Source organism: Oncorhynchus nerka, linkage group LG17 (assembly GCF_034236695.1).
Source record: "Oncorhynchus nerka isolate Pitt River linkage group LG17, Oner_Uvic_2.0, whole genome shotgun sequence".
NCBI classification, from domain to species: domain Eukaryota; kingdom Metazoa; phylum Chordata; class Actinopteri; order Salmoniformes; family Salmonidae; genus Oncorhynchus; species Oncorhynchus nerka.
The window spans coordinates 6,397,968-6,420,841 of record NC_088412.1 but is presented as its reverse complement, the minus strand read 5'-3'; the positions used below and the strand labels follow the sequence as shown (position 1 = coordinate 6,420,841).

The 22,874-nt window shown below is 43.3% G+C and overlaps 2 protein-coding genes and 1 long non-coding RNA gene across 4 annotated transcripts in view; 1 reads left to right on the top strand and 2 right to left on the bottom strand.

The window, feature by feature from the left end:
* Window positions 1-22,874, bottom strand: part of LOC135561380 (E3 ubiquitin/ISG15 ligase TRIM25-like) — a 426,185-nt gene that overhangs the window by 289,693 nt on the left and 113,618 nt on the right. The window lies entirely within an intron of this gene.
* LOC135561395 (uncharacterized) lies at window positions 12,798-14,439 on the top strand. The gene is made up of 3 exons (XR_010459393.1): window positions 12,798-13,454; window positions 13,757-14,099; window positions 14,210-14,439. It is a non-coding gene; the product is annotated as an uncharacterized LOC135561395 (long non-coding RNA).
* Window positions 20,936-22,874, bottom strand: part of LOC135561385 (tripartite motif-containing protein 16-like) — an 8,996-nt gene continuing 7,057 nt past the window's right edge. The window contains exons 4-6 of one of the 2 annotated variants that reach the window (XM_065002882.1): window positions 22,361-22,511; window positions 22,176-22,235; window positions 20,936-21,944 (exon numbers count right to left, since the gene is read on the bottom strand). In XM_065002882.1, the coding sequence (XP_064858954.1) occupies window positions 21,436-21,944; window positions 22,176-22,235; window positions 22,361-22,511 (720 nt within the window). In that variant the 3' untranslated portion in view covers window positions 20,936-21,435. Of the gene's footprint in view, window positions 21,945-22,175; window positions 22,236-22,360; window positions 22,542-22,874 lie in introns of both variants that reach the window. The other variant, XM_065002883.1, reaches the window with a different exon arrangement.

Genomic DNA, 22,874 nt, shown 5'->3' with positions numbered 1-22,874 from the left:
AGGTAATGGGCCTTGAATGTTTTGGTACACCAACTGGAGAGCTCTTCTTTTGTCTACCCCTATTCAGTATCGACCCCACCCATCTCTTTAAGGATTCACATGTGAGGCCATGTGCTAAACAGAGTGAGTACTGTAGTGTGCTAAACAGAGTGAGTACAGTAGTGTAGTAAACAGAGTGAGTACAGTAGTGTAGTAACCAGAGTGAGTACTGTAGTGTAGTAAACAGGGTGAGTACTGTAGTGTAGTAAACAGGGTGAGTACTGTAGTGTAGTAAACAGAGTGAGTACTGTAGTGTAGTAAACAGTGAGTACTGTAGTGTAGTAAACAGTGAGTACAGTAGTGTAGTAAACAGAGTGAGTACAGTAGTGTAGTAAACAGAGTGAGTACAGTAGTGTAGTAAACAGAGTGAGTACTGTAGTGTAGTAAACAGTGAGTACAGTAGTGTAGTAAACAGAGTGAGTACTGTAGTGTAGTAAACAGTGAGTACAGTAGTGTAGTAAACAGGGTGAGTACTGTAGTGTAGTAAACAGAGTGAGTACTGTAGTGTAGTAAACAGGGTGAGTACAGTAGTGTAGTAAACAGAGTGAGTACTGTAGTGTAGTAAACAGTGAGTACAGTAGTGTAGTAAACAGTGAGTACTGTAGTGTAGTAAACAGGGTGAGTACAGTAGTGTAGTAAACAGAGTGAGTACAGTAGTGTAGTAAACAGTGAGTACAGTAGTGTAGTAAACAGAGTGAGTACTGTAGTGTAGTAAACAGAGTGAGTACTGTAGTGTAGTAAACAGGGTGAGTACAGTAGTGTAGTAAACAGAGTGAGTACTGTAGTGTAGTAAACAGTGAGTACAGTAGTGTAGTAAACAGTGAGTACAGTAGTGTAGTAAACAGAGTGAGTACAGTAGTGTGCTAAACAGAGTGAGTACAGTAGTGTAGTAAACAGAGTGAGTACTGTAGTGTAGTAAACAGAGTGAGTACTGTAGTGTAGTAAACAGAGTGAGTACTGTAGTGTAGTAAACAGGGTGAGTACAGTAGTGTAGTAAACAGGGTGAGTACAGTAGTGTGCTAAACAGAGTGAGTACAGTAGTGTAGTAAACAGAGTGAGTACTGTAGTGTAGTAAACAGAGTGAGTACTGTAGTGTAGTAAACAGAGTGAGTACTGTAGTGTAGTAAACAGGGTGAGTACAGTAGTGTACTAAACAGGTTGAGTACTGTAGTGTAGTAAACAGAGTGAGTACGGTAGTGTACTAAACAGTGTGAGTACAGTAGTGTAGTAAACAGTGTGAGTACAGTAGTGTAGTAAACAGTGTGAGTACAGTAGTGTAGTAAACAGTGTGAGTACAGTAGTGTAGTAAACAGAGTGAGTACAGTAGTGTAGTAAACAGAGTGAGTACAGTAGTGTAGTAAACAGAGTGAGTACAGTAGTGTAGTAAACAGAGTGAGTACAGTAGTGTAGTAGACAGAGTGAGTACTGTAGTGTAGTAAACAGAGTGAGTACAGTAGTGTAGTAAACAGAGTGAGTACTGTAGTGTAGTAAACAGGGTGAGTACTGTAGTGTAGTAAACAGAGTGAGTACTGTAGTGTAGTAAACAGAGTGAGTACAGTAGTGTAGTAAACAGAGTGAGTACTGTAGTGTAGTAAACAGGGTGAGTACTGTAGTGTAGTAACCAGGGTGAGTACTGTAGTGTAGTAAACAGGGTGAGTACTGTAGTGTAGTAACCAGGGTGAGTACTGTAGTGTAGTAAACAGGGTGAGTACTGTAGTGTAGTAAACAGGGTGAGTACAGTAGCGTAGTAACCAGAGTGAGTACTGTAGTGTAGTAGACAGAGTGAGTACAGTAGTGTAGTAAACAGTGAGTACAGTAGTGTAGTAAACAGGGTGAGTACTGTAGTGTAGTAAACAGTGAGTACAGTAGTGTAGTAAACAGTGAGTACAGTAGTGTAGTAAACAGGGTGAGTACAGTAGTGTAGTAAACAGGGTGAGTACTGTAGTGTAGTAAACAGGGTGAGTACTGTAGTGTAGTAAACAGTGAGTACAGTAGTGTAGTAAACAGGGTGAGTACAGTAGTGTAGTAAACAGGGTGAGTACAGTAGTGTAGTAAACAGGGTGAGTACTGTAGTGTAGTAAACAGTGAGTACTGTAGTGTAGTAAACAGGGTGAGTACTGTAGTGTAGTAAACAGTGAGTACAGTAGTGTAGTAAACAGAGTGAGTACAGTAGTGTAGTAAACAATAAAAGACTACATTTATCCACATGTCTGTAGACAGTGACATCATGAACATTAACTTGTAGTCTGACATCAATCTCGCAGTTGTCGTTTTGAAAAATATGTCTATGTCCTGGGAAATGTTCTTGTTACTTACAACCTCATGCTAATCACATTTGCCTACGTTAGCTCAACCTCATGCTAATCACATTTGCCTACGTTAGCTCAACCTCATGCTAATCACATTTGCCTACGTTAGCTCAACCTCATGCTAATCACATTAGCCTACGTTAGCTCAACCTCATGCTAATCACATTAGCCTACGTTAGCTCAACCTCATGCTAATCACATTTGCCTAAGTTAGCTCAACCTCATGCTAGTCACATTAGCCTACGTTAGCTCAACCTCATGCTAATCACATTAGCCTACGTTAGCTCAACTGTCTCACAGGGGGAGACCGATCCCGTAGAGGATAATGCCCTTTTAGTGTAACACCAGATCCCAAATCAGTGGATTTCACAACTTGAATCTGTTTACACATTTAATTGTTTTTAATACTTTATTTGTGGAGGTGAAGAATCTTTTCAACTAATTTTGAGCATTTTTTATGAAAGTTAAACTATACCTCTTCAGTTCTGTTAACCTATATTATAATTGTACTACATTTACATTTACATTTAAGTCATTTAGCAGACGCTCTTATCCAGAGCGACTTACAAGTCTGTTTATCATCATGAACCTCCTCTGTTGTCTGTCTAGAAACGGTGCTGTTACAGATACTGCTTGTGTTTATCATCATGAACCTCCTCTGTTGTCTGTCTAGAAACGGTGCTGTTACAGATACTGCTTGTGTTTATCATCATGAACCTCCTCTGTTGTCTGTCTAGAAACGGTGCTGTTACAGATACTGCTTGTGTTTATCATCATGAACCTCCTCTGTTGTCTGTCTAGAAACGGTGCTGTTACAGATACTGCTTGTGTTTATCATCATGAACCTCCTCTGTTGTCTGTCTAGAAACGGTGCTGTTACAGATACTGCTTGTGTTTATCATCATGAACCTCCTCTGTTGTCTGTCTAGAAACGGTGCTGTTACAGATACTGCTTGTGTTTATCATCATGAACCTCCTCTGTTGTCTGTCTAGAAACGGTGCTGTTACAGATACTGCTTGTGTTTATTATCATGAACCTCCTCTGTCGTCTGTCTAGAAACGGTGCTGTTACAGATACTGCTTGTGTTTATCATCATGAACCTCCTCTGTTGTCTGTCTAGAAACGGTGCTGTTACAGATACTGCTTGTGTTTATCATCATGTGATGGAAGATTAGAACCTTTTCTTGATGTTTAATGTGAAAACAAGGTTCATTTCATTCTAATTGTGAAGATGAATCAAAACATTTAGACATTAAAGTCAATACATTGAAGCAAGGTGTCAGGTTGTAAACAGATGACCTCAAACGAATGCAGAGAAAAGCTCAAACAGAGTTCATTCACCCCACTGAATGCTGCATTTATATGCCATAGCTTGCACATAACCAAACAATAATTGATACGTCAAGACAAAGGTAGGGGTGTGACTTCTCAGAAATGTCCTTCTGTTTCCCAGAACTGCCTGTTGGTCTGTTGTTGAGCGGCTGGTATCACCCCTCCCCCATTATCCCCCACGTTGCTCCACCTCCTTGTGGGAGGAGCCAGGCGGAGCCACAGATCAGGTAAGTACAGATTCTTCTCCAGTGATGGTGATGTCAACGTGATATTATCTCTGTTACACTGAACACATATCCTAGATCAAGAGGAAGTTGATTTACAAACAGCAGAATGTTCTGTAGGTGTTCTGATTGGGGTGATTGTGTGTTCCAGCTTCCAGATCTAGAGGAAGTTGATTTACAAACAGCAGAATGTTCTGTAGGTGTTCTGATTGGGGTGATTGTGTGTTCCAGCTTCCAGATCTAGAGGAAGTTGATTTACAAACAGCAGAATGTTCTGTAGGTGTTCTGATGCTTCCACTGCCAACAAGGAACACAACTTCTTAACCCATTACATTGGTGTCAACCATACTTTTATTCAGTCTAATCCAGAGAACCCAGTTGTAAATCTTTTTTTTATCATAACAAACTGTGTCTAAAGTTTCCAGACATATATTTTAGAGTTTAACAGTTGGTAATAAATCAGTATTTCTGATGTTTTTCTTGTTTTGTTTGTTCATCCTGTTTTGACCTCCAGACTCCTCCATCTCATCCCACCAACCCTGTCAGTCCACCAGGCCACTGCAGTAACAGCCATATCTTCACATCACGTAGCTTCAGTACCATCTCATCCCACCAACCCTGTCAGTCCACCAGGCCACTGCAGTAACAGCCATATCTTCACATCACGTAGCTTCAGTACCATCTCATCCCACCAACCCTGTCAGTCCACCAGGCCACTGCAGTAACAGCCATATCTTCACATCACGTAGCTTCAGTACCATCTCATCCCACCAACCCTGTCAGTCCACCAGGCCACTGCAGTAACAGCCATATCTTCACATCACGTAGCTTCAGTACCATCTCATCCCACCAACCCTGTCAGTCCACCAGGCCACTGCAGTAACAGCCATATCTTCACATCACGTAGCTTCAGTACCATCTCATCCCACCAACCCTGTCAGTCCACCAGGCCACTGCAGTAACAGCCATATCTTCACATCACGTAGCTTCAGTACCATCTCATCCCACCAACCCTGTCAGTCCACCAGGCCACTGCAGTAACAGCCATATCTTCACATCACGTAGCTTCAGTACCATCTCATCCCACCAACCCTGTCAGTCCACCAGGCCACTGCAGTAACAGCCACATCTTCACATCACATCATAAAAAAGGTGAAATGTACAGAATGACTTGATTGATCAGTTAATAACACACCAAACTGTTGTTTTAATACATGGAAGAATTTGATTGGTCAAGGTACAATACCCAACAACATTTATGAATTTGATTGGTCAAGGTACAATACCCAACAACATTTATGAATTTGATTGGTCAAGGTACAATACCCAACAACATTTATGAATTTGATTGGTCAAGGTACAATACCCAACAACATTTATGAATTTGATTGGTCAAGGTACAATACCCAACAACATTTATGAATTTGATTGGTCAAGGTACAATCCCCAACAACATTTATGAATTTGATTGGTCAAGGTACAATACCCAACAACATTTATGAATTTGATTGGTCAAGGTACAATACCCAACAACATTTATGAATTTGATTGGTCAAGGTACAATACCCAACAACATTTATGGAATGACTAGACTAGTCAAAGTATATGGAGTAACTTGAGCAGTAAATGCATGATATTGACTTGGACTTTCAGCATGAGACAGTCATTAGTGTTTTATCAGTCCTGCCTCTAGTGACACATTGGCCCCTTGTCAGTGGCACTAGGAGTGAAGGGTCCGACAGGCATACTGCAAATTATAATGTAATAACCAAAAACTACTGTTATCTCATAATGTAATAACATAAGTAATGTAATTTCCCCCCATTTTAATACAGTATACATTTTTTCTAATTTAATAAGCATTTGCCCCAATTTCAAGTGCAGAATGTTTTAAGGCCCAGGTTGTCACGCCCTGACCTTAGAGCCTTTTTATGTCTCATTTTGGTTTGGTCAGGGTGTGATTTGGATGGGCATTCTATGTTCTTTTTTCTAGGTTTGGGTATTTCTATGTTTTGGCCTGGAATGGTTCTCAATCAGGGACAGCTGTCCATCTTTGTCTCTGATTGGGAATCATACTTAGGCAGCCTTTTTCCTTGTGTCATTGTGGGACGTTGACTTTTGTTAGTGGGACTTTGCCCTGTAAGCTTCATGATTGGTTTTTAGTTTATTTACTCAAATAAAAAGGAAAATGTATGCTCACCACGCTGCACCTTTGTCTTCCTTTAACGACGGCCGTGACAGGTAAATGTGATTCTGCTGCATTTTGATATATATTTTCACACTATGATGTTGGAATAATACTGTAAAATTGCAAAAATGATAATGCCCCTTTAGTGTAACAGCTGTCTGACATTTCAGCCGGTTTTGGTTGGATGGAGTTTTGACCTGCAAAATGTGTTAACATACCAGTAAGAAAGAGTCCCAGGTGAACACCAGATACCGACTGAATGCATTTCACACATTTAATTGATAGACAGTGTCCTTCATCCCCGCCTGTTGGGCACGGTTTCTCCGGTACACAGCAGTAGGGAGGCAGGGGTGACACCATGTGCTTGCTTACTAGCAAGCTAACAAAAATATTAGCTAACTAGCAAGCTAACAAAAAGTTTAGCTAACTAGCAAGCTATCTGGTTAGCTAGAACATGATGTTACCGCAGCCTCCCACCTGCTGTGTCATCGGGAAGCGGGAGCAACCAGTAGACAGTGTCCCCTGCCCCCGCCTGTCAGGCATTGTTTTCCCACAGTTCTGTTAATGACAGCGAGGGCAGGTATTCGGCAGATGGTCGCGAAGGACACTGTACAAAAATAAAAATGACTCCGATAATACTTTTATTACCCTTTTGACCGACATTCAAAAGTCTCACAAGCAAAAGTCGTACTTTCCTGTATAAGCAAGCAGAGCATAAACCAGCTACTCTTGAGTTGACTGATGTAGCTGGCAAGGTAACTGATTGACTCAACAGAAGAAAAAAAAACTACACTAGTGTTTATTCCCACTATTGAGCTAGTAGTGAAACTGACATTTAACGTTAGCTAATGTTTCATCCCTTCTCGAATGAGGTGAATAAACTAGCTAGCTAGTAGCTACCACAGCCAGTTCAGGTCTAGCATCCAGCCTTAGCCTCTAGCTTTCTGTCAGATGGGGCAGCAGGTAACCTAGAGCGTTGGGACAGTAAACGAAAGGTCTCTGGATCTAATCCCCGAACAAATGATGTGAAAAGTCTGCCAATGTGCCCTTGAACAAGACACTTAACCCGAGGTCTGGATAAGAGTGTCTGCTGATGATGTAATTAGTGCTGTGACAATAGCAGCATCATATTGCGATCTAACAGCCGTTGTGTGTATGGAAATGTTTTGTAGCCTTTAATTTGAACAGAAGTAAATGAACTTGGCTGGCTTTCCACAGTTGGTGTACTGTTAGAGCCAGAGCTAGCCAAAAAAGTTGGCTAAAGCTGCTATTTTTGCCTCAATCGTACTAGATCTGAATCGGTCCTGGAGCCACGAGGGGGCTAAAGGGGGATTAGCCCACTCATTTCAAACTTCACTTTTTGTTTTATTTCCCCGTATAAAAATATCAAAAAAGTGTCAATGAGTAACAGGTTGGCGCCAAAAAGTGATCTTATTCCCTCCTGATTCCATGAATCTTCCAACCGGGTTTTCAAAGAATGTTGGAAGTGTTTTGCAACTACCCAGGAGAGAACTCACCCACTCTCTATATAATAGACCGAGCTCCCTAAGTAACAATGAGATGACAACTGTGACCTTCCGGCTCTATTCCATCTTATGTATCAATATTTTAAATTGTGTTTTTTACATTGGATATAAGTAGAGACTCAGAGATAGAAAATGGTTTGTCATACACTACAGTTGAGGAACAATGGGAAAGTCATTCTGCTGTGAATGTTGATAAACTTGTAATCCCACTTTTGAGGTAATGGGTCTTGAATGTTTTGTTCCACCTACTGGAGAGCTCTTCTTTGTCTACCCCCATTCAGTATCGACCCCACCCATCTCTTTAAGGATTCACATGTGAGGCCATGTGCAAAAACAGAGTGAGTACGGTAGTGTAGCTAACAGCGTACTGTAGTGTAGTAAACAGAGTGAGTACTGTAGTAGAGTAAACAGAGTGAGTACTGTAGTGTAGTAAACAGGGTGAGTACTGTAGTGTAGTAAACAGGGTGAGTACTGTAGTGTAGTAAACAGAGTGAGTACTGTAGTGTAGTAAACAGAGTGAGTACTGTAGTGTAGTACACAGAGTGAGTACTGTAGTGTAGTAAACAGGGTGAGTACTGTAGTGTAGTAAACAGAGTGAGTACTGTAGTGTAGTAAACAGAGTGAGTACTGTAGTGTAGTAAACAGAGTGAGTACTGTAGTGTAGTAAACAGAGTGAGTACTGTAGTGTAGTAAACAGAGTGAGTACTGTAGTGTAGTAAACAGAGTGAGTACGGTAGTGTAGTAAACAGAGTACGGTAGTGTAGTAAACAGAGTGAGTACGGTAGTGTAGTAAACAGAGTGAGTACTGTAGTGTAGTAAACAGGGTGAGTACTGTAGTGTAGTAAACAGGGTGAGTACAGTACTGTGCTAAACAGAGTGAGTACTCTAGTGTAGTAAACAGGGTGAGTACAGTACTGTGCTAAACAGAGTGAGTACTCTAGTGTAGTAAACAGGGTGAGTACAGTACTGTGCTAAACAGAGTGAGTACTCTAGTGTAGTAAACAGGGTGAGTACAGTACTGTGCTAAACAGAGTGAGTACTCTAGTGTAGTAAACAGGGTGAGTACAGTACTGTGCTAAACAGGGTGAGTACTGTAGTGTAGTAAACAGGGTGAGTACAGTACTGTGCTAAACAGGGTGAGTACTGTAGTGTAGTAAACAGGGTGAGTACGGTAGTGTATTATTAAACAGAGAGAGTACTGTAGTGTAGCAAACAGAGAGAGTACGGTAGTGTAGTAAACAGAGTGAGTACTGTAGTGTAGTAAACAGAGTGAGTACAGTAGTGTAGTAGACAGGGTGAGTACAGTAGTGTAGTAGACAGGGTGAGTACAGTAGTGTAGTAGACAGGGTGAGTACAGTAGTGTAGTAGACAGGGTGAGTACAGTAGTGTAGTTAACTGGATAAACTAGCTAGCTAGTAGCTACCACAGCCAGTTCAGGTCTAGCATCCAGCCTTAGCCTCTAGCTATCTGTCAGATAGGTTAGCAGGTAGCCTAGAGCGTTGGGACAGTGAACGAGAGGTCTCTGGATCTAATCCCCGAACAAATGATGTGAAAAGTCTGCCAATGTGCCCTTGAACAAGACACTTAACCCGAGGTCTGGATAAGAGTGTCTGCTGATGATGTAATTAGTGCTGTGACAATAGCAGCATCATATTGCGATCAAACAGCCGTTGTGTGTATGGAAATGTTTTGTAGCCTTTAATTTCAACAGAAGTAAATGAACTTGGCTGGCTTTCCGCAGTTGGTGTACTGTTAGAGCCAGAGCTAGCCAAAAAAGTTGGCTAAAGCTGCTATTTTTGCCTCAATCACACTAGATCTGAATCGGTCCTGGAGCCACGAGGGGGCTAAAGGGGGATTAGCCCACTCATTTCAAACTTCACTTTTTGTTTTATTTCCCCGTATAAAAATATCAAAAAAGTGTCAATGAGTAACAGGTTGGCGCCAAAAAGTGATCTTATTCCCTCCTGATTCCGTGAATCTTCCAACCGGGTTTTCAAAGAATGTTGGAAGTTTTTTTGCAACTACCCAGGAGAGAACTCACCCACTCTCTATATAATAGACCGAGCTCCCTAAGTAACAATGAGATGACAACTGTGACCTTCCGGCTCTATTCCATCTTATGTATCAATATTTTAAATTGTGTTTTTTACATTGGATATAAGTAGAGACTCAGAGATAGAAAATGGTGTATCATACACTACAGTTGAGGAACAATGGGAAAGTAATTCTGCTGTGAATGTTGATAAACTTGTAACCCCACTTTTGAGGTAATGGGCCTTGAATGTTTTGTTACACATACTGGAGAGCTCTTCTTTGTCTACCCCCATTCAGTATCGACCCCACCCATCTCTTTAAGGATTCACATGTGAGGCCATGTGCTAAACAGAGTGAGTACTGTAGTAGAGTAAACAGTGTGAGTACGGTAGTGTAGTAAACAGTGTGAGTACTGTAGTGTAGTAAACAGAGTGAGTACAGTACTGTGCTAAACAGAGTGAGTACTGTAGTGTAGTAAACAGAGTGAGTACAGTAGTGTGCCAAACAGAGTGAGTACAGTAGTGTAGTAAACAGAGTGAGTACAGTACTGTGCTAAACAGTGTGAGTACAGTACTGTAGTAAACAGAGTGAGTACAGTAGTGTAGTAAACAGTGAGTACGGTAGTGTAGTAAACAGTGTGAGTACAGTAGTGTAGTAACCAGAGTGAGTACAGTAGTGTAGTAACCAGAGTGAGTACTGTAGTGTAGTAAACAGAGTGAGTACAGTACTGTGCTAAACAGTGTGAGTACTGTAGTGTAGTAAACAGAGTGAGTACAGTACTGTGCTAAACAGAGTGAGTACTGTAGTGTAGTAAACAGGGTGAGTACTGTAGTGTAGTAAATAGGGTGAGTACAGTAGTGTAGTGTACAGTAGTGTAGTAACCAGAGTGAGTACAGTAGTGTAGTAAACAGAGTGAGTACGGTAGTGTAGTAAACAGGGTGAGTACTGTAGTGTAGTAAACAGAGTGAGTACGGTAGTGTAGTAAACAGAGTGAGTACTGTAGTGTAGTAAACAGAGTGAGTACTGTAGTGTAGTAAACAGAGTGAGTACTGTAGTGTAGTAAACAGAGTGAGTACTGTAGTGTAGTAAACAGAGTGAGTACGGTAGTGTAGTAAACAGAGTGAGTACGGTAGTGTAGTAAACAGAGTGAGTACGGTAGTGTAGTAAACAGAGTGAGTACTGTAGTAAACAGTGTACAGTACTGTAGTAAACAGAGTGAGTACAGTAGTGTAGTAAACAGTGAGTACGGTAGTGTAGTAAACAGTGTGAGTACAGTAGTGTAGTAACCAGAGTGAGTACAGTAGTGTAGTAAACAGAGTGAGTACAGTAGTGTAGTAACCAGAGTGAGTACAGTAGTGTAGTAAACAGGGTGAGTACGGTAGTGTAGTAACCAGGGTGAGTACGGTAGTGTAGTAACCAGAGTGAGTACAGTAGTGTAGTAAACAGTGAGTACAGTAGTGTAGTAAACAGAGTGAGTACAGTAGTGTAGTAAACAGAGTGAGTACAGTAGTGTAGTAAACAGTGTGAGTACAGTAGTGTAGTAAACAGCGAGTACAGTAGTGTAGTAAACAGTGAGTACAGTAGTGTAGTAAACAGAGTGAGTACAGTAGTGTAGTAAACAGAGTGAGTACGGTAGTGTAGTAAACAGAGTGAGTACTGTAGTGTAGTAGACAGAGTGAGTACAGTAGTGTAGTAAACAGAGTGAGTACAGTAGTGTAGTAGACAGGGTGAGTACAGTAGTGTAGTAGACAGGGTGAGTACAGTAGTGTAGTAAACAGTGAGTACAGTAGTGTAGTAAACAGAGTGAGTACGGTAGTGTAGTAAACAGGGTGAGTACAGTAGTGTAGTAAACAGAGTGAGTACAGTAGTGTAGTAAACAGAGTGAGTACTGTAGTGTAGTAGACAGAGTGAGTACAGTAGTGTAGTAGACAGAGTGAGTACAGTAGTGTAGTAGACAGGGTGAGTACAGTAGTGTAGTAAACAGAGTGAGTACAGTAGTGTAGTAAACAGAGCGAGTACGGTAGTGTAGTAAACAGAGTGAGTACGGTAGTGTAGTAAACAGGGTGAGTGTAGTAAACACGGTGAGTACAGTAGTGTAGTAACCAGAGTGAGTACAGTAGTGTAGTAGACAGGGTGAGTACAGTAGTGTAGTAAACAGGGTGAGTACAGTAGTGTAGTAACCAGAGTGAGTACAGTAGTGTAGTAAACAGTGTGAGTACAGTAGTGTAGTAAACAGAGTGAGTACTGTAGTGTAGTAAACAGTGAGTACAGTAGTGTAGTAAACAGGGTGAGTACTGTAGTGTAGTAAACAGTGTGAGTACAGTAGTGTAGTAAACAATAAAAGACTACATTTATCCACATGTCTGTAGACAGTGACATCATGAACATTAACTTGTAGTCTGACATCAATCTTGTAGTTGTCGTTTTGAAAAAGTATAAAACACAAAAATGACAGACAGCATGACATCAGTAGCATGGTGGTCCAAATTAGCATAACTGGTGTATATTTCAACTCTGAGGTTGGAATAATACTGAGGAATTGTAATGGTATTATTTCACTGTAATCGCTACTGTAAATTGGAGAGGGCAGTTAGATTAACAAGAATTTAAGCTTTCTGCCAATATCAGATATGTCCTGGGAAATGTTCTTGTTACTCACAACCTCATGCTAATCACATTAGCCTACGTTAGCTCAACCTCATGCTAATCACATTTGCCTACGTTAGCTCAACCTCATGCTAATCACATTTGCCTAAGTTAGCTCAACCTCATGCTAATCACATTTGCCTACGTTAGCTCAACCTCATGCTAATCACATTTGCCTACATTAGCTCAACCTCATGCTAATCACATTAGCCTACGTTAGCTCAACCTCATGCTAATCACATTAGCATACGTTAGCTCAACCGTCTCACAGGGGGAGACCGATCCCGTAGAGGATAATGCCCTTTTAGTGTAACACCAGATCCCAAATCAGTGGATTTCACAACTTGAATCTGTTTACACATTTAATTGTTTTTAATACTTTATTTGTGGAGGTGAAGAATCTTTTCAACTAATTTTGAGCATTTTTTATGAAAGTTACACTATACCTCTTCAGTTATGTTAACCTATATTATAATTGTACTAGTCTGTTTATCATCATGAACCTCCTCTGTTGTCTGTCTAGAAACGGTGCTGTTACAGATACTGCTTGTGTTTATCATCATGAACCTCCTCTGTTGTCTGTCTAGAAACGGTGCTGTTACAGATACTGCTTGTGTTTATCATCATGAACCTCCTCTGTCGTCTGTCTAGAAACGGTGCTGTTACAGATACTGCTTGTGTTTATCATCATGAACCTCCTCTGTTGTCTGTCTAGAAACGGTGCTGTTACAGATACTGCTTGTGTTTATCATCATGTGATGGAAGATTAGAACATGTACCTTGATGTTTAATGTGAAAACAAGGTTCATTTCATTCTAATTGTGAAGATGAATCAAAACATTTAGGCATTAAAGTCAATACATTGAAGCAAGGTGTTAGGTTGTAAACAGATGACCTCAAACGAATGCAGAGAAAAGCTCAAACAGAGTTCATTCACCCCACTGAATGCTGCATTTATATGCCATAGCTTGCACATAACCAAACAATAATTGATACGTCAAGACAAAGGTAGGGGTGTGACTTCTCAGAAATGTCCTTCTGTTTCCCAGAACTGCCTGTTGGTCTGTTGTTGAGCGGCTGGTATCACCCCTCCCCCATTATCCCCCATGTTGCTCCACCTCCTTGTGGGAGGAGCCAGGCGAGGTCACAGATCAGGTAAGTACAGATTCTTCTCCAGTGATGTCAACGTGATATTACCTCTGTTACACTGAACACATATCCTAGATCAAGAGGAAGTTGATTTACAAACAGCAGAATGTTCTGTAGGTGTTCTGATTGGGGTGATTGTGTGTTCCAGCTTCCAGATCTAGAGGAAGTTGATTTACAAACAGCAGAATGTTCTGTAGGTGTTCTGATTGGGGTGATTGTGTGTTCCAGCTTCCAGATCTAGAGGAAGTTGATTTACAAACAGCAGAATGTTCTGTAGGTGTTCTGATTGGGGTGATTGTGTGTTCCAGCTTCCACTGCCAACAAGGAACACAACTTCTTAACCCATTACATTGGTGTCAACCATACTTTTATTCAGTCTAATCCAGAGAACCCAGTTGTAAATCTTTTTTTTATCATAACAAACTGTGTCTAAAGTTTCCAGACATATATTTTAGAGTTTAACAGTTGGTAATAAATCAGTATTTCTGATGTTTTTCTTGTTTTGTTTGTTCATCCTGTTTTGACCTCCAGACTCCTCCATCTCATCCCACCAACTCTGTCAGTCCACCAAGTCCCACAATGCACCTCCACACCACTGCAGTAACAGCCATATCTTCACATCTCAAAGCTTCAGTACCATCTCAATGTGTTGTAAGTCCTGTACAGCACTTGATTTTCATCACTATTCAGACAATGTTACAGCTGATAACATGTAATGACATTTCCAACCAAACCAACCCCCTCTGATTCTTCTCATTCAGGAAGTACCATCCAGGATCCTGTGGCAAAGTCAATATGAAACAGCACTGACCCGTGATCACCACCAACCAGGGCTCCACAGCGGTTGTCTTGGACACCCAGTGAAACAGCACTGACCCGTGATCACCACCAACCAGGGCTCCACAGCGGTTGCCTTGGACACCCAGTGAAACAGCACTGACCCGTGATCACCACCAACCAGGGATCCACAGCTGGTTGCCTTGGACACCCAGTGAAACAGCACTGACCCGTGATCACCACCAACCAGGGATCCACAGCGGTTGTCTTGGACACCCAGTGAAACAGCACTGACCCGTGATCACCACCAGACCAGAGCTCCAGACGGTTGTCTTGGACACCCAGTGAAACAGCACTGACCCGTGATCACCACCAACCAGGGATCCACAGCGGTTGCCTTGGACACCCAGTGAAACAGCATTGACCCGTGATCACCACCAACCAGGGATCCACAGCGGTTGCCTTGGACACCCAGTGAAACAGCACTGACCCGTGATCACCACCAACCAGGGATCCACAGCGGTTGCCTTGGACACCCAGTGAAACAGCACTGACCCGTGATCACCACCAACCAGGGATCCACAGCGGTTGCCTTGGACACCCAGTGAAACAGCACTGACCCGTGATCACCACCAACCAGGGATCCACAGCGGTTGCCTTGGACACCCAGTGAAACAGCACTGACCCGTGATCACCACCAACCAGGGATCCACAGCGGTTGCCTTGGACACCCAGTGAAACAGCACTGACCCGTGATCACCACCAACCAGGGATCCACAGCGGTTGTCTTGGACACCCAGTGAAACAGCACTGACCCGTGATCACCACCAACCAGGGATCACAGCGGTTGCCTTGGACACCCAGTGAAACAGCACTGACCCGTGATCACCACCAACCAGGGATCCACAGCGGTTGTCTTGGACACCCAGTGAAACAGCACTGACCCGTGATCACCACCAACCAGGGATCCACAGCGGTTGCCTTGGACACCCAGTGAAACAGCACTGACCCGTGATCACCACCAACCAGGGATCCACAGCGGTTGTCTTGGACACCCAGGCTTCACTCAAGATCGTCAAAAGGACATTTGGAAGGATCCCATTGAGCAAAGTAAACAACGATATGTTTTTTCATGTCTTTTGCTCGTAGGGATGACTTCCCGAGAGAGAGCACCAGGCAGCATGGAGCACTTTGATGTGATTGGCTGTTCAGCAGGAAGTTTCATCTGGCTACACAGAAGGGATGATGAATCTGACAGAATGGTTTTTTAAAATAAATATTAAAAAAAGATGAAAAGTACAGAATGACTCGATTGATCAATTAATAACAACTGTTTTTTTAAATACATGGAATAATGTGATTAGTCTCGGTACAGAGTTCCTCTGTCCAGTGTCTGTTCTTTTGCCCATCTTAATCTTTTATTGGCCAGTCTGAGATATGGCTTTTTGATCGGTGTAACTCTGCCTAGACGGCCAATTTGAAATTTTGAAGTGACCCCAAACGTTTGAACGGTAGTGTACACTACCAGTCAAAAGGTTGGGACACACCTACTCATTCAATAAAAAACAACTATTTTCTACATTAGAATAATAGTGGAGACATCAAAACTATGAAATAACACATATGGAATCATGTCGTAACCAAACAAGTGTTAATCAAATTAAAATATGTTTTATATTATAGATTCTTCAAGGTAGCCACCCTTTTCCCTTGACCTATTAGATGCTATAGACTATGTTCAGTTTAGTATAGGAGTTTAGCATAGGAGCTTAGCATAGGAGCTTAGCATAGGAGCTTGCATAGGTGCTTAGCATAGGAGTTTAGCATAGGAGTTTAGCATAGGAGTTTAGCGATGGTAACGAGCTCTCTGCTTAAAGGAATAAATAAGGCATATTGCTGTGCACATATGGAGGAGTGAAACTATAGCTTAACCACTTCCCCTCCTCAGGGTTGGTTCCTCCCTTCCGCGTTCTCTCCCCGCAGCTGGTCTAGGTATGTGGTTAAACTGTGGTCAAGTACATCGAATAGAGAAACTTGAGGAACAGAATAGACCCTGTGTGGTTTCCAATCATCTTTGCTTCTGAGTAACACACGGCATAAGACAAAGAGCCTCTGAGAAGAGACCACAGTTCTTCAGACCATCCTGTCCTTTTCGTATCTTCCAAGTGCACATCTGTGTGGAGATATCATTTACATTTACATTTAAGTCATTTAGCAGACGCTCTTATCCAGAGCGACTTACAAATTGGTGCATTCACCTTATGACCTCCAGTGGAACAGTAGTGCATCTAAATCTTTTCAGGGGAGGGGGTGAGAGGGATTACTTTATCCTATCCTAGGTATTCCTTAAATAGGTGGGGTTTCAGGTGTCTCCGGAAGGTGGTGATTGACTCCGCTGTCCTGGCGTCGTGAGGGAGTTTGTTCCACCATTGGGGGGCCAGAGCAGCAGGAACAGTTTTGACTGGGCTGAGCGGGAACTGTACTTCCTCAGTGGTAGGGAGGCGAGCAGGCCAGAGGTGGATGAACCAGTGCCCTTGTTTGGGTGTCATCCTGATCAGAGCCTGGAGGTACTGAGGTGCCGTTCCCCTCACAGCTCCGTAGGCAAGCACCATGGTCTTGTAGCGGATCAGCTTCAACTGGAAGCCAGTGGAGGGAGCGGAGGAGCGGGGTGACGTGAGAGAACTCCATGGGAAGGTTGAACACCAGACGGGCTGCGGCGTTCTGGATGAGTTGTCAGGGGTTTAATGGCACAGGCAGGGAGCCCAGCCAACAGCGAGTTGCAGTAATCCAGACGGGAGATGACAAGTGCCTGGATTAGGACCTGCTCCGCTTCCTGTGTGAGGCATCCTCGTATCTGCGGATGTTGTAGAGCATGAACCTACAGGAACGGGCCACCCCTTGATGTTAGTTGAGAACGACAGGGTGTTGTCCAGGATCACGCCAAGGTTCTTAGCGCTCTGGGAGGAGGACACAATGGAGTTGTCAACCGTGATGGCGAGATCATGGAACGGGCAGTCCTTCCCGGGAGGAAGAGCAGCTCCTCTTGCCGAGGTTCAGCTTGAGGTGGTGATCCGTCATCCCACGGATATGTCTGCCAGACATGCAGAGATGCGATTCGCCACCTGGTCATCAGAAGGGGAAAGGAGAAGATTAATTGTGTGTCACATCTGCATAGCAATGATAGGAGAGACCATGTGAGGTTATGACAGAGCCAAGTGACTTGGTGTATAGCGAGAATAGGAGAGGGCCTAGAACAGAGCCCTGGGGACACCATGGTGAGAGCACGTGGTGTGGAGACGGATTCTCGCCACGCCACCTGGTAGGAGCGACCTGTCAGGTAGGACGCAATCCAGCGTGGGCATCGCCGGAGATGCCCAACTCGGAGAGGGTGGAGAGGAGGATCTGATGGTTCACAGTATCGAAGGCAGCCGATAGGTCTAGAAGGATGAGAGCAGAGGAGAGAGAGTTAGCTTTAGCAGTGCGGAGCGCCTCCGTGATACAGAGAAGAGCAGTCTCAGTTGAATGACTAGTCTTGAAACCTGACTGATTTGGATCAAGAAGGTCATTCTGAGAGAGATAGCGGGAGAGCTGGCCAAGGACGGCACGTTCAAGAGTTTTGGAGAGAAAAGAAAGAAGGGATACTGGTCTGTAGTTGTTGACATCGGAGGGATATGAAGAGAACAGAGGCTAGCTTGGTAGAGAAAGGAATAACAGAACTGTCGTTATCACTTGTTTGTGCGCTATGACCTCACAGACCCGATACACATAACCACAAGAAGGAAACAAGGTAGAATATGATGCTCCCATCTGACAGGGAGGGGTGGAGCCAACCATGAATAAACTGTTTTGTGTTTGCTGTATTATTGGGCTCTCAATGATCACCTACGGGAGGTCGTTGACCAGCTCCGTTATTGATCACCTGCGGGAGGTCGTTGACCAGCTCCGTTATTGATCACCTGCAGGAGGTCGTTGACCAGCTCTATTATTGATCACCTGCGGGAGGTCGTTGACCAGCTCCGTTATTGATCACCTACGGGAGGTCGTTGACCAGCTCTATTATTGATCACCTACGGGAGGTCGTTGACCAGCTCTATTATTGATCACCTACGGGAGGTCGTTGACCAGCTCTATTATTGATCACCTACGGGAGGTCGTTGACCAGCTCTATTATTGATCACCTACGGGAGGTCGTTGACCAGCTCTATTATTGATCACCTACGGGAGGTCGTTGACCAGCTCTATTATTGATCACAAAGTCGTTTGACCAGCTCCATTATTGATCACCTGGGAGGTCGTTGACCAGCTCCGTTATTGATCACCTGCAGGAGGTCGTTGACCAGCTCTATTATTGATCACCTACGGGAAGTCGTTGACCAGCTCTATTATTGATCACCTACGGGAGGTCGTTGACCAGCTCTATTATTGATCACCTACGGGAGGTCGTTGACCAGCTCCGTTATTGATCACCTACGGGAGGTCGTTGACCAGCTCCATTATTGATCACCTACGGGAGGTCGTTGACCAGCTCCGTTATTGATCACCTACGGGAGGTCGTTGACCAGCTCCATTATTGATCACCTGGAGGTTTTTGACCAGCTCCGTTAAATCACCTGCAGGAGGTCGTTGACCAGCTCCATTATTGATCACCTACGGGAGGTCGTTGACCAGCTCTATTTTTGATCACCTAGGGAAGTCGTTGACCAGCTCTATTATTGATCACCTGCAGGAGGTCGTTGACCAGCTCTATTATTGATCACCTACGGGAGGTCGTTGACCAGCTCCATTATTGATCACCTACGGGAGGTCGTTGACCAGCTCTATTATTGATCACCTACGGGAAGTCGTTGACCAGCTCTATTATTGAGTATAGTATCATCAGCATAAAAGTGGAGTTTGCACACCATTACCTCTCTCCTCTTTCACATCCCTCTATCATCACTCCATGGGGGAGTACAACCATTACCTCTCTCCTCTTTCACATCCCTCTATCATCACTCCATGGGGGAGTACAACCATTACCTCTCTCCTCTTTCACATCCCTCTATCATCACTCCATGGGGAGTACAACCATTACCTCTCTCCTCTTTCACATCCCTCTATCATCACTCCATGGGGAAGTACAACCATTACCTCTCTCCTCTTTCACATCCCTCTATCATCACTCCATGGGGAGTACAACCATTACCTCTCTCCTCTTTCACATCCCTCTATCATCACTCAATGGGGAGTACAACCATTACCTCTCTCCTTTTCACATCCCTCTATCATCACTCCATGGGGAGTACAACCATTACCTCTCTCCTCTTTCACATCCCTCTATCATCACTCCATGGGGAGTACAACCATTACCTCTCTCCTCTTTCACATCCCTCTATCATCACTCCATGGGGGAGTACAACCATTACCTCTCTCCTCTTTCACATCCCTCTATCATCACTCCATGGGGGAGTACAACCATTACCTCTCTCCTCTTTCACATCCCTCTATCATCACTCCATGGGGGAGTACAACCATTACCTCTCTCCTCTTTCCCATCCCTCTATCATCACTCTATTACATTACCTCTCCTCTTTCATCACTCCATGGGGGAGTACAACCATTACCTCTCTCCTCTTTCACATCCCTCTATCATCACTCCATGGGGGAGTACAACCATTACCTCTCTCCTCTTTCACATCCCTCTATCATCACTCCATGGGGGAGTACAACCATTACCTCTCTCCTCTTTCACATCCCTCTATCATCACTCCATGGGGGAGTACAACCATTACGTCTCTCCTCTTTCACAGGTACAATACAGGTACTGTATGTAGAACCATAGTAAAGACCAGTATGGACTATCAATACAGGTACTGTATGTAGAACCATAGTAAAGACCAGTATGGACTATCAATACAGGTACTGTATGTAGAACCATAGTAAAGACCAGTATGGACTATCAATACAGGTACTGTATGTAGAACCATAGTAAAGACCAGTATGGACTATCAATACAGGTACTGTATGTAGAACCATAGTAAAGACCAGTATGGACTATCAATACAGATACTGTATGTAGAACCATAGTAAAGACCAGTATGGACTATCAATACAGATACTGTATGTAGAACCATAGTAAAGACCAGTATGGACTATCAATACAGGTACTGTATGTAGAACCATAGTAAAGACCAGTATGGACTATCAATACAGGTACTGTATGTAGAACCATAGTAAAGACCAGTATGGACTATCAATACAGGTACTGTATGTAGAACCATAGTAAAGACCAGTATGGACTATCAATACAAAGTGACCATTTAGAATGAGTCCCAGTTCAATGAGAGGAAGTCTTAACAGAACTGGGGGATGACAGACAGGAAGTGGGGGGGTGGAGATCTAATATATTGTTGTGCCAAACACTAAAGCATGATATTGTAATAAATCTACACCCTATTCCCTACGTAGAACACTACTTTAGACCTGGTCAGAAGCACCGTAGTGCACTACGTAGGGAATAGGGAACCATTTGGAACAGAGACAGTAATTCCCCTGAACATCTTCCTCTTCCTCATCTGGTTTCTTCAACAGCCCTTCACTCCTCCCCTCTTCCTCCCATCCTCCCTTTTCATTCTATTATATCAGCCACACCACTAGCTCACCTCCACACAATACATTTACAAGTTAAAGACACACCTTGGAATAAATAACAAAGGAAAACTATTACTAGATGAAGTTGAGTGTTTTTTATTATTTCCCATCACCATAAATCCTATTTAATCACTGAACAGTAGCAGACCTAACTTCATCTGTTCCTGACTCTGGATAGTGGATTAAAAAGACCATCAATCTCCAATGATATTAAAGTACTATTCTGAACATGACTGATATACTGAGTGGCAAGTCAAGATATCTGCTGGTTTTATTGTTTGGTCAACAGCACCACCTGCTGGACAGGTTTAATGTTGCTGGACTGAGCAGTATGGGAGGATGAAAGATGACACATTTAGGGCCGGTTTCCTGGACATCTACATTGAACATACTGTTTAGTCCAGGACTAGGATTCATCTGTGTCTGGGAAACCAGACCATATAGTTTAGTAGAAAGTAGGTGAGAAAACATATCAATGGTTCTGAATGACAACCAATATACATCAACACCAGACATCATGATTCATGGAAATGGACAAGATTAAAACATTGGATTGAATTTTAATTAATAACTAATCAGTTTACAGTTTAACCAGCTCAGCAGAACCATAGAGCCAAAACCCAGGATAGAGGGGCTGAGTGAATGTGGTCTGGACTCTGTGGAGGAGGGTCATTGTGTCAGAGACACTGTAGAAGGACAGAGTACCTGCCTTGTGATCCAGGTACACTCCTACTCTGGAGGACTGAGGGCCTGATACTTTAGTCTCAACATTATTGTGTCTGAACCAATAACCATCACTAGAGCACTTTAAACTCCAGGACTTGTTATTGAATCCAAATCTACCATCTGTCCCTGTTCTGCTGATGTCTTTATATGAGACTGCTGTATCAACAACACCAGTCCACTCCACCTCCCAGTAACAGCGTCCAGACAGACCCTCTCTACACAGAACCTGGTAGTAGTTGTTGAATCTGTCTGGATGGTCAGGATATGGTTGGACTTGGTCTGTACGTGTCACCTTTCTGTTCCCTTTAGACAGAGAGAGGAGTGTGTGTGCTGTGTTTGGGTCCAGTGTGAGCTGACAGGAATCTGGGAGAAGAGCAGAGACCAATGAGGGGAGTCAGAACAATAAGTTAAGTCAGATACTGTATCTACCCTGTCTTTGATTAGAGCCCAGCAGAGATCAAATCAGAGAAATATGAGGAGTCAGATAGATACCCAGTCTTTGATTAGATCTACTATTGCTATATATTTCTAGAGGGATTGTTAGGAGTGTCAGTAAAAAGAGACTGTTAGTTACTTCACAATAAAGAGACTCACATTGTAACAACTGTTCTCTGGTCTTGGGCTCTGGAGGCAGTACAACATCCACTATATTCACTACAGACACACAAACACATTGACAGAGAGAGGGAATGTTATCATCAGACCATATTCCACATGTATATGACTAGTAGGGAACTTTCAATGGTCTAAAGTTGATGTTCTTATTGTTTTCAACACACCTGTAGTGGAGATCTTGGTCCATTCTCCTTTAAGGAAGTCTTCTAGTTTCTCTCTCAGTTCAGACACAGTCTTACTCACATCTCCAAAGTACTGAAGAGGACGGACAACGATGCTGGGTAAGTCTGAAGATACACTGATACTGGAGAGAGACTGATACCTCTGGAGAGAGAGAGAGAGAGACTGATAACTCTGGAGAGAGAGAGAGAGAGAGAGAGAGAGACATACCTCTGGAGAGAGAGAGAGAGACTGATACCTCTGGAGAGAGAGAGAGAGAGAGGGGGACGGACAGAGAGAGAGAGAGAGGGACGGACAGAGAGAGAGAGAGAGAGAGACGGACAGACAGAGAGAGAGAGGACAGAGAGAGAGAGAGGAGAGGACAGACAGAGAGACAGAGAGAGAGAGAGAGACAGACAGACAGAGAGAGAGAGGAAGGACAGAGAGAGAGAGAGGGACGGACAGACAGAGAGAGAGAGAGGGACGGACAGACAGAGAGAGAGGGACGGACAGACAGAG